Raw genomic sequence first — 15,967 nt, 5'->3', positions numbered from 1 at the left:
AATGGGAGCCAGTGCAGAAAGTTTAAATTGTATACCGACAGCTATGCACAGTTGTTTTTCATGAAGGCTTCTACGTGAGTGTTTAGAGAAAAATTAGGAGAATGTGTAAACTCCACACAGATAGTCTGCCTGAGGCTGGAATTGAACCTGGGACCCTGGTGCTGTGAGGCAGCAGTGCCAGACACTGAGCCACCATGCCACCCCTAAAGTTAGGGCAATCTTGACCAAACTCCTAGCTCAAAAGTCATAACTATTTTGACGGTTTCTGATAAATTAACACAAATGTTGGCACTCTAACATGAATATAAGTGGAAGGTTAAATGGAAACTTAACACTCCTGCAGTGGCAGGTGTTCATATGATGTTGAAGCATATTGTGCAAGATAAAATACCTTCTTTTGGGACTTGGCTTCTACTTTATCCATTTGGGAACAGCTTGTGTTAATCTTCTGTCTAAAGTGGAAAATTGTTTAATTCCATAACACTGATCTTCTAAAGTTGCTTAACAGAGAGCCTCAGAAGAAGGAAAAACTAGAAAGTAAACAAGGTGACATCATATATACATTTTAACATGTTCAAGAGTAGTTTGGTTACTTACAGTGAGCTGCTGTAAGTTTGTAGTTGTTGACTAACTGGTTCCAGGATGTGTATACATAGAAATATGTTGAAATATGTGACTAAAGGCATGGGTTTTTTTTAATCCTCGATTTGTGGGAGAGGAGTAGAGAAGTACACACACAGTTAACTGACATAAAGCCGTGTGAGGTTAGCATTACTCAAGTATTAAAAATGATGCACAGGTACTGGTGAGAAAATAATGTATAGAAGTGTAATGTTCATTCCATTTTATAATGCTGCTTTGTTATATACAGTATTATAGTGAAATACCACCAAAAACAAAGAAGTCTGGTTGTAGGTCTGAAAAAGCATAAAATAGCTAGAAGTAATTATAAGCCATCACTTGGTCTGGATCTGTGATGGGATGTGGGTTATAGCAGTAACTATATCTTTGGAGTGACATGACAGGGGACGGAAAGTGAAAAGTCTTGAAGTTGCAGATCTTTTGATCTTTGACTCATTTTGGGGATTTTGATTTTAGCAATGGCCAATCCATGAATTTGCTGATCTAGGCTTCATTTACAGATTCAAACTAATGACCTTGTTAGCTCTGGACCATCGTCTGTTGGAATGTACGAACACTTTATCGATTTCAAAGGGCTCTTGCTGCTTCCTTCCAAGATATGGCATCCAAGCATTCACTTGCACCTTCAAGTAACTGTGCAAGCAAGTCAGGTGCCATAGTTTAAAGAGTGGGGCTGTTGTGATCTTGTTTGAGCTAATTTGGCAGAGGAGAAATTTTTCTTGTATCTGCTGTTAAAAGCAGTGTTGGCAAGAGGTTTAAAAAAAATCAAGACCAACTGCATCCTTCAGTAGGCACTGTGCTATTGCTATGGGATCCTTTTATATTGACCTCACTGGGGTCTGTCAAAAAAATAATGTGTACTGAACATCTTCCACCTTTGGTGGAACAAATTTTGCTTCTCATGAATATTCATTTTGCAACATTGTGAAATTGATGCCAATCTCCCCTTCTCCCTCTTTAACATTATTTCTCTCATCCCTAAAGCAATTATCATTTTGCTCTACCTTCCATTTACTGATCCTGCATGATGTATTTTCATATGCACCACGCTTCTGGGAATTTTCATGTTGTGGAAAAAGAGCAAAATCTGCACCAGGATGGGGACTTACCTTAATCCTGTGAGGTACTCTGGGAAGTTGTGGCAGTTTAAAGACAATACCTACCACCAAAAGCCAAAGACTTGATTCTACACTGTACTCCTATCCTCTTTCTTTCTAATCCTACAATCTCACTCGAGTACCTTCATCACCGCATGCATTGAACAAGATTCCAGTGTCACTTACACTATTCAGTGGAAATTTACAGTTGAAAACTAGGATTATATAATCCTCACCTCTCTCTCTCTCTCTCTCTCTCTCTCTCTCTCTCTCTCTCTCTCTCTCAATCTCTCTCTCTCTCTCTCTCTCTCTCTCTCTCGTTGTTACTTGGGATCCACTGGAACATTACACTACACAATGCTCACATTTTATTGATGTAATCCTGATCAGCTCTGACATTGTATTTGATTTTGAGGTGAATATATTGGTGACTGGGAATGCAAGAGGGTGAGTTGTTGGTGTGCAGAAGGATCCTAAACACTGTACACAGGCCTGAATAATCTTCCTCCTTAGTTGATGTGAACATGGATCTATACATTGATTGACCAGTTTAGAAATGAAGAATGCTTTCTGGGAATTAAAAGGTCAAAAGGAAAACTGATCTTTTTTTTTAAGCCGTGTGAACCCACAGGAGTGAGACTACAACAGTTTTCTTTTTAACTTTTCTGGGTCAGACGTGATATTGCAGAAAGCTAAATCCAGTACTTGAAGATTTCCTTGTATTATGCTTTCACCCTTACTTTCTACGGTGAATTTCATTGTTCTGATAGTGCCAAGGCAGAAACTTTTCATAACTCTCGAGGAGATTGATTGGCATTACCTGTTTTTGCAAGGCTAACTATGGGGATTTTGTTTCTTTTATATATAGTGTGTTCATCCAGGTATAAACATTGTTTTAAAACAGTGATAACAAATATGTAATCTAAATAAAAATACATTAATTGGCAGGCTGATTTGGCCTTTCTGTGACTAGTTTCAATACTTCTGAGGTGATAACTCCACCTTCTTGTCTGCCCCCTTAAGCTTTGAATCTCTCTTAAAATGACTGTCATATTTTGAATATTTTCAATGACCAAGTCTCCACTTCTCTCTGGGGTAGAAAGAATGGCAAACACACTGTGAAGAAATTATTTGTGATTTCATTCTGCAATGAGGCAATGCCCCCTCCAAGTCTTGATTCTGCTGAAAGTCTGGTGTTTAATCTCAACTATGGAAGGATACCATTGACAAGCTTGTAGTTCCCAACAATTTATTTGAAGTGTAGCTGCGATTGTATTCGCAACTTCTGGAGTAGGATTGAGCCCAAATTTGTGTGACCTAATGGAGAAGCATGTTACCAAATAAATAAAAGAATTTTGTCTGAAGAAAGGTAATGATTTTGTTCTAAAACAATGTACATTTGTTTCATTTACAGAATGTACAAAGGACTGGTTGTCAAGCTTTGGGAGGACCCATCACTCGAAGATCCTCCACGGGATCACAGCCTGAGTGAAATGGTTTATGTGCCATAGTGGAACTGGAAACTGATGTTAATTCGTGCAGACTGGCCTTCAGAGGACTCGAGAGAGCTCTGAATGGCTACATCCCAGAGATGCTAGGCGGAATGTTATGGTTTCTCACCAGTGTTTTGAATGGATTAACTGGAGAGTCAACCTGCTTCAGACATTGTGTATAGGATTCTGAGTAAACTGAAGCAGGCGAATAGCCTCCTTTGGCACATAGGGGGTGTGCAGTGGGGTACAGTAGTAACATGTCCTCTTGTCCCTGTTGGAAATCTGTCTGACCTGAATAATATAATCCAGAGGTGACGTCGTGCTACAGATTTGGTTTTTGTCTTTGCTCCACCTGTCCAATCCTTTTCTTTTCCCATCCTACCCCTCCACCACTCAGCAGCAGTTATGGACTTCCTATACTTGGTATCATAGGCACAATTATATCCCTTACTGGGTCTCTCTTTATTCCTATCTCCTTTTGGATGGAGCCCCTCTGAGGAAGTGGAGGTGAATGAACCATTGGATGTTTCCTTCATTCTTCCATTCTTGTATTGTGCATGGGCTGCATGTTATTGTTGGACTGTTCAAGAAAACAGTGAGCTAAGCACTCCAGGTAGAAGGAACAATGGAGTTCTAGCACTTCATAAATGTTACTAGTGATTCAATTATTGAGGAATTCTTGAAAAATTCCTGTGCTTTATTTTTTTGAAGAGTAGTTTGCAAAGTCCGGCATATAAACAAATATCTGATTGTAAAGACTGTGTGAGCGTGAGGGTTTCTTTTTCCCCAGAAGGTTACACAATGAGCTTTTCGACAGTCGAGCGAATATCTTTTCGGGAGGAGTACTCTTGCCTGCAGGACATTTTCTGGTTTCTACTTATTTATGTATTCACATATTTCCTCGTTGATACCTCTTAGCTTTTGGAAAAGTAGTGATCTTAATGAATTCTGACACAGCTATTTTGACAGTCTTATGAGCAATGACGAGGCCAGCAAACCAAATTTAAATTTCATGCATTAATAAACAGTTGCCCTTCACTGAAACACAATCTACTGTGTGAATTCTCTCACATCATGAATTTCCATTCTTCCTCACCAGAATTGGCTGAGCTGATGTGGAATTTTCACTTAAGTTGAACAGTAAACCTGAATAATGTAAAAACAAGATCCCACTGGATGAATTTGTTAGTGGAACTCGAAGTGTCAATAAATTTCAAAACCGATAATGTGAACCAAGTCCAGAGCCTTATGCTTTCTTGGTTTTTCTTTTATTGGGAATAGTGAGCTGCGATGTGTGCTTCATTTTGTAGACTGTCTTGGAGATCCAATCAATCACCTAAGCACTTAAAAATCTACCTACATCTCAGATGGGAATCTGAATGTTGGATTCAGTGAACTAAGCCATGTGAATTTAATGGATTTCTGCAGCCCATGGCTGTAGGGGTCAGTCCCTACTCCGTGTTAGGCAGTCAAATAAATCCTACTTTATTATTGCCCTCTGGAGTTTCTGTGCAACTGAAAAACAGACATAATATGAAGGAGTGGGTTGGAATATTCAGCATGAATTGCTATCAGCAAATGTATGCGTTTGCCACCAGGAAACTCTTTTGAACTCCACAATATTGAATGTTTGTAGCTTTTGAGTCCAGTAGTTTATAAAGCAAGGTATATTACTGTTGAATTGTTTTAAATTCTCCCATTACTTTGCTTTGTACAACATCTGCTCTTTGTCTTAGTATGACTAAGAAGACTTTTAAGGGGTACTATGTTAAAAAATTAATTTTAAAATAAAATCTGTGTGACTAATAGGTTCACCACTTACCACTACTGCTCCGAGCTGTCAGCTGAAACAAGAAGTTTGAACAGAGGTGAAGGCGTGAAAACTGCTACTGAGTGCTGCGAACAGTGAGAAAAAGGAACAGTGTTTTCATTAATTTGAGGCCAGCGAGGTGTTGAATACTGTTGTTGTGGTTCTATAAACAATTAAGCAACAGAGTGCTCACATATGCCCACGATGTCTTCTCTGGGGAAATATAAACTCAAAGGTCCTTGTACATTTCTGTTGGTATTCCCTTGAAATGTTAGTCCGCTTTGTGCTTCAGGTTTTTCAAGTTGTCGTAAGATATGTGGTATTGAGAATGCAAGTGTAAGTACGTGTTCGAGGCCTCTTTTTAAAGGCTTTTTGAAGCTATTGGTCAGCTCTTGCTAGTTTTTGATTTGAGTATTTACATATATTTGATATTGAAGTTTAATCCTGCTTACAAAGATAATTTGAAGTGTGGGTGAACAGTTAAAATCACTTTTCGGATTTCCCTACCAACCCTGCACTAATCCCTCAATTCCACAATTTTTAACTGACTGTCTTTCAAATGTATATTTTAGGCTTAAGTGAAGTCACCATGACCCATTTGTCATTTGAACTGTGAGTCTAAGGGTTGTAGCTTTTTCCCTGGTGAAATTGTCAAATCGGAGAGATGATTCCAGCCAAAACCCAAAGCTGTCATTTTACTTTACAGAGCAGAGGAAGAAGTTGTTTCTCCATGCCTGATAAGGAAAGACTAGACATTACAACTGTCCTTTAATTCCTGAGCATCATCCCATTTCCCAATAGCATGCCATGCTTCTGTACCTGATTCCTGCCTGGTTGAAAATGGAAGCTTTGGTGCTTCTTCTAATTCTATTTCTGCCTTCTTCCCAGTTTTTAATACTTGCTTTGACATTTATTTATTAACTCTCAATTTTCTGTTACACTGCTTATATCATTGACACTGTCAGGACAGTTACAATCTACACACCAAATGACTAGCTCCTTTTTAATAAAAAATGAGTGTGATGGTATGATTATTTACTCAGTTGCTGTAAGTGCAAGGATAGTCACCTTGCTCAATTGATTGAAGGTTTGTGAAATCAACTGTACAAGGAGCTGAAAATGAAATACACTTTGGAATTGCTAAATTCATGCCATCATCAAGTCAGTGCAATAATGAGCAGAAATCATTAGAAATATGAGCAAAAGAGATACGTGAAGAATTTTGCAAAATGTGGAAGACATCCTATAATTATACCTCAAGGAATGAGACTCCAAACTGTAAATAATCTTGCAGTTTTGAAGATGTTGACCCATAGCATTAAAAAAAACTTCTGAGTGTTGAAAGGGCATTTAGACAAAGATGGATAAAGCATATATTTTTGTGACAAGTATCATTTCAGTCTATCAATTCAGGAACTTCATGCTGTTTGACGTATTTGAGTAGTGAGGTAGACAGCAACAAGTCATTTTTGTAGCTCACTTTGAGCCAGTTGGTTTTGAATTTTAGCTGCACCTCTGCCCTTTCTTGAGGCTGATGAAAGATATGTGTATATATTTTGTCATTACTCCAGTGGTAGGTTGACAGCAAACTAAAACTGAATGCATCTATATCTTAGTATTACTAAATCACAGCATTGTTATGGTGCAGATGGAAGGTTTCTGACTCTTGGTTATGCTTGCTGGATAAATATTTTAACTTAGTGCCAATCTCCTGCCTCTTCTCCATAATCCTGCACCTTTATATCTAATCAAATAATCAACCAAATGCTGCTTTGAGTGTTTCAGTTGAACCTGCCTACACCATACTTAAAGACAGTGCATTCTAGTATGGAAAGTAAGAAGTTCTCACCTTGCATTTGCTTCTTTTGCAACATACTTTAAAACCATGTAAGTCTAGCTCTTGATATGTTTGAGAGGGAAATCTCCTCTCAACTTTCTTCTCTTCAAAGAAAACAGTCCTACTAGTCCAATCTGTTTTCATAGTTGAAGTTGCTCATCCCTGGAACCATATTTCAGAGTCTGTTTGGCATTCTCTGCAATGCATTCACATCATTTCTACAGTGTGGCACTGAGAACTGTACTCAAAACTATCCTTTACCTATGTTCATCATAGCCACCACCCCGCTCTTGAACCCTGTGCCTGTGTTTAAGAAGCCGAGATTACTGTCTACTTAATGATCTGTCCCGCCACCTTTTAATGATTTGGACAACCAGGTCTGTCTGCTCCTCACACCTTTGAGAATATTGCTATGCACTTTTTAGAACAGTACATTTTATTTTCTAATGTCTCTCTATGTTCTTTGTAGCCAAGCGCATTATCTCTCACTTGTCCACACTGAATAACATTTGCCACTTATCTATCCATTCCACTAACATGTCCATGTCATTTGAAGTTCTACACTCGCCTCCTCCTTTTACAATTCTCCCAGACTTTGTGTCATCCGCAAAGAATTAAGTTGTCCGGAGTAAGTCTCCCATAGCACTGCTGCCTGAAAGTCTGGTGGTGTCCTTTGTAAGGGCAGGACCATGTAAAACATTCCCTATTATTGTGCAGCTACAACTTGGGTTTGTACCTCTTTAAGCCTATAAAGTTTAGCTGATGGCTAAACACTGGGTGAGCTCATATGTAGTTTGGTTGAGAAGCTGCTGATATTTTGTCTCAAATAATTTCTGTGCTTGACAGTTTGTGCGATCCAAATGGTTACTTATGTTTCCTTTATGCAAATATTCTGTGATGAAATATCTGGGAATATTTTATTGTATTACTAATGTACCACTGTCGCTATTGCTGATGGCAAGTTAGAACATACTTTTTAAAAATAACATGGGCGTACTGCTACATAATGCACAATAATATAATGATTGAAATGAATTGTTTTATTCCATGGAATTGCGAGATCTTTACCAATACATTTGGGTTTGTATCTGTGATACTGTCCCATTTTCCTAAAATTGAGGTTTAATGACTTTGATTACTACATTTTCCTTTCATCTTGGTACTCAATTTGACTACATTGATTCAAAGTAATTACTGCAAGGGGCATGTAAACGAAATGGCAACTTTTTTGTCACCATTTAAGCATTTCCAGAATTTGCCTCACGGCATGTTTTAAAATGCAAATATTTTGCTTCTCTTGCCTGGATTAAGAATGGACGATGTTTCCAGTTGGTTAGTAAAAATTGCTGGATCAACTCCACTATGAGCAGTTTAATCCAAACACTAATTTTCGATTGAGCCAAGTATTTGTAGACCTAGCGCGCAAGAAACCTGTATCAGTTTTACAAAGACCGAGATGCAACCTGTGGGAATACTTAAACATGTTTCTGATTAAAAGTAGCTGTGGCTCATTTTTGTATGCATCACAGTTTCCATCTTTGTCCTTTCCTCTGTATATATGTCTTTCTTTCATTGTTCTTTCCTTTATACCGCAAGCATGCTGTCTTCCCTCCCTTGTTATCTACATCAGTCAATGTCTTAAACAGACATACTCTTCCTTTTCGCTTAACTAATCTCTGCCTTTATAGTTCGCCCTCTTTACTGTCTATTAGTCAAATTTAATCAAATATAGTTCCCTTGCTGGGAATTTTGAGAAGCTAAAGCATGGAATTTGGAGTTTAAGCTTTTCATTTCTTAAAGTCATTTGTTTTTCCACAGGTTGCAATGAATAATGATGCTGTTAGTATTTCTGCTATGCTTGCATTTGTTTAGAATATGGGATGCTGGGGATTGTAGGCAGGTATGCTTCTGGGAGTTGTAGTTGTCTTTCAGCTGCGCAGGACCCGAAAGCTTTTTAGGCAGACATGTAGATCTGCAGAGGAAAGCTGTTATAAATTTTAAAACCAGGAAATTCAGCTGTTTATGTAAGTTTTCTTATTACCCTTATGAGTATTTATTTCCTTGATGTGTTTATTATAGCATCCATAGTCAGGACTTTTGTTTTTAGTCAGAGTAAATGCAAACATTATTTGGTTGGGCCAAATGGCCTCTTTCTGTTTTGCAACTTCTATGCATTTCTATTTATAACTTTATCTGAAATACCAAGTTTTTTGTAGCGATTTTGAGAATCTAAGGTGACACCTCAAAGGATTTGACAAAAAAAACCAATTTGGTTCCTGTATTTAGTTTGTCACTGATACTCTTTATCTTTTATTTAGACCCACCATTGCTTTTGTTTCTGCTTATTGATACATTCTCAATTCTATAGACCTGCTTTCTATTCTATTTCTGAGCAAATCCAAATTTTGCAAGAAAAAAAATGCTGAAACACATTTTGTGATGTGTCTTACAAAATTATTGATATGAGATTCCTGAGGTCTGTGGGAAATTAGTTAAAACATTGTTTGGCATAAATGTCCAAGACTGACATTGGCCTGTTTTAGAAGGATGTTGTAATGCAAGCATTTTAAGCATGTATTCCAGCATTTAGGTTGTGTAGATTTGGTATCATGGTAAACAATTTTACTTTGCAGTTAGCCTATCATTTTGCCAAACTGTTTTCAAACATGCCCTTCAATAGTTATTTCAACTATTTTGGGGTTTTGTTTTGAGTTGTTAAAACCAATTTAAAACTTTATGTTTCTATGTAGCGCTTGACCACATTCCAGGGACATCTCAGTATTTCAGTTAATTACCTTAGAAGTGCAGTCACTGTTTCTATGTAGTCAAACTTGACAGTTTATGCACAGCAAGATGCAAACAAGAACAAATGAGGTGAACAACCAGTTTGTGTTTTTTGATGTCTTGGTTGAGTGGGAAATATTGGTAGTGGTACCTGAAGCTTTGGACCTGAAGCATTTCTCCCAGTAGCTTTGCACTATCTTTGTGTCCACCTCAACAGATGGATAGGCCTTTAACAGGGGCAGCGCAGTAGCTCAGTGGTTAGCACCCCTGCCTCTCCGAGACAGGAACCCAGGTTCTATTCCAGCTTTGGGGGGAGGGGGGAGATTCTGTCTGTGTAGTGTTTGCACATTGTCTCTGTGTCTGCCCCACCGACCCCCCCTGGATTTTAATTAAAATCCAGTTTTCTATCCTAAAGTTTTGTGTTTATCACATTTTATTAGCCAATAAATTGTTAAAATGAATATTATGCTATTTGCTGTTCTGTCAGTGAGAGCTGTTTGGTTTGGAGGGACCAAAGGAGGGGAAAAAAAGAGGCAAAATATATAACTTACTAAAATCACTACAAATTTGTTTTTTTCAATGTGAACATAGCTCCCACCTACATTCTGTGTGATGGACAATAGAGTCTTGCTGCTACTATCTCTCTTTTCTCCTTGCCTTTCTAATTTTTGGCTTTTCTGCACATGCTTAATGCAGGTAGAAATGCTGAATAACTATGCTGTAAATACCCAATTCTATTCTGTCTTACAATGAAAATAAAGTACCGGTGTTGCATTGTCCTTTTCATTCCTCCATTTGAATGATAAATGACAACTTAATAATGATAATTAAATAAATAATCACTTCGGCAAATTTTAATTAGGAAAGCCAGCATGGATTTGCTTCTCTAACTACCGGGGAGTAAACTCTCTGGACTAGTAGCCCAGAACCCCAGGCTAATGTTGTGCTGACGTAGGTTTGAATCCTCCCATGGCAAATGTGAAATTTGGATTGAAATTAAAAACTGGCCTAAATGTTGGCCATGTAACCCATTGCTAATTGTTGTAAGAACTCATTGGTTTCAGTGTTGTCCTTTAGGGAAGGAAACCTGTCATCCTTTTGAGGTCTGGTCACTCTGGATCCACAACAATGTTGTTATCTCTTAACTGCCTTTGAAAATGGCCTACCAAACCAGTCAGTTAGAGGGCAGTTGAGGAGGGGCAATAAATACCGGTCTTGCTAGCAACACTCAGATCCCATGAACAAATTAAAAAGAAGTGACTGAATTTTTGGATGAGCAACCAGAGTGCTTTGATGAGGCTGATATAGTTGTGATATACAAAGATTTTACAAAATGGTGTTTAAAGAACCATAATTTTTGCCAGGAAAATCAAAGCCTGCACATTAAAGGGACTGTAGGAGTATGGCTTTAACATTGATAATCACACAACACCAGGTGTGATTTAAAAAATCACACAACACCAGGTTATAGTCCAACAGGTTTTTTTTTTGGAAACACTAGCTTTGCGCTGTTCCTTCATTAGGTAGCTGTTTAAAGCTAATGCTTCCAAATAAACCTGCTGGACTATAACCTGGTTTCGTGTGATTTTTTAACTTTGTCCACCCCAGTAAAACACCGGCTCCTCCCTATCATTTAAAATTGATAGGTGATGAGAAAGTATGTGTTTGGCTTGTTTTCTACATTGAAGAAAGATGTATATAATGGGTTGCCCTAGGTGTTGGTATTAGACTATAACTTGATGTTTGTGAGCGACCTGGACTTTGATGTGCAGAGCACCATTTTAAAATTTGGAGATGACACCAAACTTGGATACATTGTAAACTGTCAGGAGGACGGTGGTAGATTTTAAAAGAATATAGACAGGTGGGTAGAATGGACAGACTTTGCCAGCTGAAATTTGATGCAGAGAAGTATGATGTAATGCATTGGAAGAATGAGGAGAGGCAATATAAAGTAAAAGGTGCAATTGTGGGGGGATTCCAGGAGCAAGGAGACCTTGGGTTATTTGTGCTCGAATCATTGCAAATGGCAGTCAGGCTGAGAAAGCAGTTAATAAACTGTAAGGAATCCTGAAATTTTATCACCAGAGATATTGGATACAAAAGCAAGGAGGTTTTGTGGAAAATTTGCAAAGCGCAGTCTCTGTCTTTATAGAAATGTTATCTAGTTCTGCGTTTCAGTCTAGGAAGGCTGTAAAAGCGTTTGACAAAGTGCATGAGCATTTTGAAAATGTTTCTGGGGATGAGATGTTAAAGTACCTATTCAAGACGGCTCAGGGAATCCCTAATGGACTCGACCTGTAAGCCTCTCTTGGTTCGTCCCGGAGATCATACTCTGTGGTAGTCTAGAATATAAAACTTTTTACACACCATATAGTGTAAATTATTACCTTTTTATTTACTAATGGCATCGATGTTACACTATAACATAAATACCTACAAGCCAGACTTGAGCTAAGGTTTTAAAACCATTAGCAGAGTTAACGGCACCAGCTCTTATCCCGAAGAGCGCTGTCAGGCTACTCCCCTTATTGCTGCAAACAAGCCATTTTTATACAGAAATTCGTATTAAAACTACAAAAACACCACATGCCCTTAATCAGATAAGCAGCAATAAAATGGCAAAAGTTTGCAGAGCAAGAGCAAAAGAAACACATTGACAAGTCTGCGTACACTTGACTAATTAAGTGACTTGCACATCAAAGTGGGAACTCTGATCAAGCCAGGCCAAATAGCCAATTACCTTTAGCTAGATAAGCTTCCCTTTTTAACAATAAATCATAACAAGAGACTAGTTAAACTATGTGGAAGAGGTCATGAGGTAAGCTTGCTCAGCTCACATGCCCAGTATCATTGTCCTACAAAATGGCTTTTTCTTTTAAAATCCTCTTTGATTCCCAAAATGCAACTTAAATTCATAACATTCCTGGATCTCGAACTCCAGGGAACAAAACACAAACATTCAATCCATGACAAGCCAGTGTTCAATCAAATCAGACCATAAAGGGTTAATCTTTCCACCAGCTTCCATCCTGTTGCTCTCGCTCTCGTGCTCTCTCGCTCTCTGTGTCCCGTGACCCCTTCAGTCAGTGAATGTAATTTACAGAAGAATGTTTTTTCTCTCTCTCACTCACACATGAACATCTTCCAACTTTCAGCCTATGTTTTCCTCACCTGTAAGGGTATTGAGATATTCCCTTCCTAAAGCAGTCAAGATGAGGGAGCTGAGCTTAATAAATTCAAATCTGCTCAGTGTATAATACACGAAAATGTATCAGGCTTGTTCTATTACATACATATTCCACTCAGCTTATTACATTACAAGTTATTTTCCTATTGAGTATGAGTTTTGTTAAGAGTCTTTGATATAAACAGAAATTTAGTCATCCGACACTCTACTGTGAAATATGTGCGCCTCCAGCCTCTGGCATGAGAAGGACGTACTGCCACACATTCCATAAGTGAACAAATGTTATCACCTTATTTATGCTGGTCCATTGACATTAGGAACAGATGTCCCCAATTCTTCTGATTATTGTTACTGATTACAGTTGAATCAATTTATGGCAGAGCTTAAATGAGGACAAACCATTAATGCCCTCATTCACAATTTTAGTTTGGATAGTCATACCAGCCTGATGGAAACACATCTTGCAACTCTCCTGCTGTTTTCTCTGTGAATAACGAATCTTGGCACATTGATAGATGAGTAATTTCATCAAGTCTAGTGCATGATAAATGTCTTGGGCACATTCCACACAACCTCTGATATTTTATATTTGGTGCTGGCCATTCTGATTAGTCAGTCCCAAACAGATCAGATTGGGACCTGGATAGATCATCAGAATTTTTGTGCAGTCTATTATCTTTTAATGGCAGTATGTGTTCGGCATTATTTTAAGTAGATAGAATGATGTACCTTCCCAAGTGTAAGCAACTGTAGGCATGGGTAGATACTCACTCCATATTGTTGAAAATTGTGTATAATTGTGCTTGGACTAATGTAGTTATTCATTGTTTCTAAATTGTTATAAGTACCATCATTGAGATATAAATTGTCCCAGCATCCAGGAGTCGAAAACTGACCTATTGGTATTACCACTGGACTGTTACCCAGATAATTTGAATCCAGGTTCAAATCCTGCCACAGCAAATTGTGGAGTTAGATTTCAATAAAAAAGAAACCTGGAATTAAGAGACTAATGATGACCATGAATCCATTATCGATTGTCAGAAACACCGGTCTGGTTCGCTAATGTCCTTTAGGGAAGGAAAGTACCATCCTTACCTGGTCAGACCTACACATTACACCAGACTCTCAGCAATGTGGTTGACTCTTAACTGTCCTCTGGGCAGTTGGGGATGGACAATAAATACTGCCTAGCCAGTAACATCCACCCATATCCTTTGAATAAATAAAGAATACAGCATAGTTTATTATACTTGCATAGTCTGAGTGCACTTTTGGAACCCTACCCTCTCCTTTTAACCTTTCTGTACTTTTAAAAAAAAATCATTATCCCCTTCCAACAAAAACAAATTTGTATTTACTATGTCTCCAGGACAGAAAAGATTAGATTAGATTAGATTATTTACAGTGTGGAAACAGGCCCTTCGGCCCAACAAGTCCACACCGCCCCGCCGAAGCGCAACCCACCCATACTCCTACATCTACCCCTTACCTAACACTACGGGCAATTTAGCATTGCCAATTCACCTGACCTGCACATCTTTGGACTGTGGGAGGAAACCGGAGCACCCGGAGGAAACCCACGCAGACACGGGGAGAATGTGCAAACTCCAGGTTCGCTAATGTCCTTTAGGGAAGGAAAGTACCATCCTTACCTGGTCAGACCTACACATTACACCAGACTCTCAGCAATGTGGTTGACTCTTAACTGTCCTCTGGGCAGTTGGGGATGGACAATAAATACTGCCTAGCCAGTAACATCCACCCATATCCTTTGAATAAATAAAGAATACAGCATAGTTTATTATACTTGCATAGTCTGAGTGCAGTTTTGGAACCCTACCCTCTCCTTTTAACCTTTCTGTACTTTTAAAAAAAAATCATTATCCCCTTCCAACAAAAACAAATTTGTATTTACTATGTCTCCAGGACAGAAAAGATTAGATTAGATTAGATTATTTACAGTGTGGAAACAGGCCCTTCGGCCCAACAAGTCCACACCGCCCCGCCGAAGCGCAACCCACCCATACTCCTACATCTACCCCTTACCTAACACTACGGGCAATTTAGCATCGCCAATTCACCTGACCTGCACATCTTTGGACTGTGGGAGGAAACCGGAGCACCCGGAGGAAACCCACGCAGACACTGGGAGAATGTGCAAACTCCACATAGTCAGTCACCCGAGGCGGGAATTGAACCCGGGTCTCTGGCGCTGTGAGGCAGCAGTGCTAACCACTGTGCCACCGTGCCGCCGTATTAGATGTGCTAAGGCCTTTTCATACAGGTATAACTGTTCAAAAACTGACAACAGGGAGGAATGTATTGGGAGGGCTGAGCAGAAGCCTAGTCCATCCAAATGGTTTTAAGAAGGATCTTAATGTGAGAGATGGAGGTGAAGACACTGAATGGTGGTTGGTGGGGTGTGGAAATCTAGAGCATAGAGTTTAGGTAGCTGAAGGCGTGATCTTCAAGGGGAATGAGGAATGCACATGGGAGTAGGGGAGGAATGGAGACTTAAGTGGGAAGATGGGTTTCGATGCTGGTCAATGTTCCAAAAGTCACCATTAAGGCCACAATGGGAAAAGATATGATGAAAAGGTGAAAATGGAGGCATGAAGATGCCAGTGCAGTCAGCAGTGAAGTGATGGTAAAGTAAGGCTTACTGTATGACAGAACATGTTTCAGGAGGCAGTCACACCTTCCAATTCAGTCAGTGGTCAGGAACAGGAGGGTGTGACTACTAGTGAAGCAGCTTGAGGGATCCAGGAAGGAGCCTCAGCCCTTCAGCAAGGTTTGAGATTCTTGCTGTCTGTGTGGATGAGAGTGTAGGAAGAATGAGTAAACTGACCATTGTACTATGGAGGTAAAAGAAAAGAGAAAGGTAGCTGTAATTGAGGATCGTGTAGTCAGGAGAATGGACACTGCTCTCTGTGATCAGGATTGAGAGTGCCAAAAGCCGTGTTCTCTGCCTGGTGCCTGGGTTCAGGATATCTCATCTGGGCTACAGAGGAACTTGGAGTGGGAGAGGAAGATCTAGTTATTGTGGTCCATATAGGTACCAAAAATATAGGTGGAAAGAGGTTCTACTGAGGAAATATGAGCAGCTCAGGG

At 39.1% G+C, this 15,967-nt stretch overlaps 1 protein-coding gene across 12 annotated transcripts in view; it reads left to right on the top strand.

Annotated features, from left to right (window-relative positions):
* Positions 1-15,967, top strand: part of anks1b (ankyrin repeat and sterile alpha motif domain containing 1B) — an 813,858-nt gene that overhangs the window by 21,986 nt on the left and 775,905 nt on the right. Inside the window, exon 1 of one of the 12 annotated variants that reach the window (XM_043713635.1) lies at positions 8,887-8,903. The exons of the other annotated variants lie outside the window; for them this stretch is intronic. Coding sequence (XP_043569570.1) covers positions 8,902-8,903 — 2 coding nt within the window. The 5' untranslated portion in view covers positions 8,887-8,901. Of the gene's footprint in view, positions 1-8,886; positions 8,904-15,967 lie in introns of those variants that run through there. 12 annotated transcript variants of the gene reach the window in all.

This window comes from Chiloscyllium plagiosum, chromosome 23, assembly GCF_004010195.1.
Source record: "Chiloscyllium plagiosum isolate BGI_BamShark_2017 chromosome 23, ASM401019v2, whole genome shotgun sequence".
In the NCBI taxonomy this organism is placed as follows: Eukaryota; Metazoa; Chordata; class Chondrichthyes; order Orectolobiformes; family Hemiscylliidae; genus Chiloscyllium; species Chiloscyllium plagiosum.
Note: the sequence above shows the minus strand (reverse complement) of the source record. Positions and strands in the feature narration are given on the sequence as shown.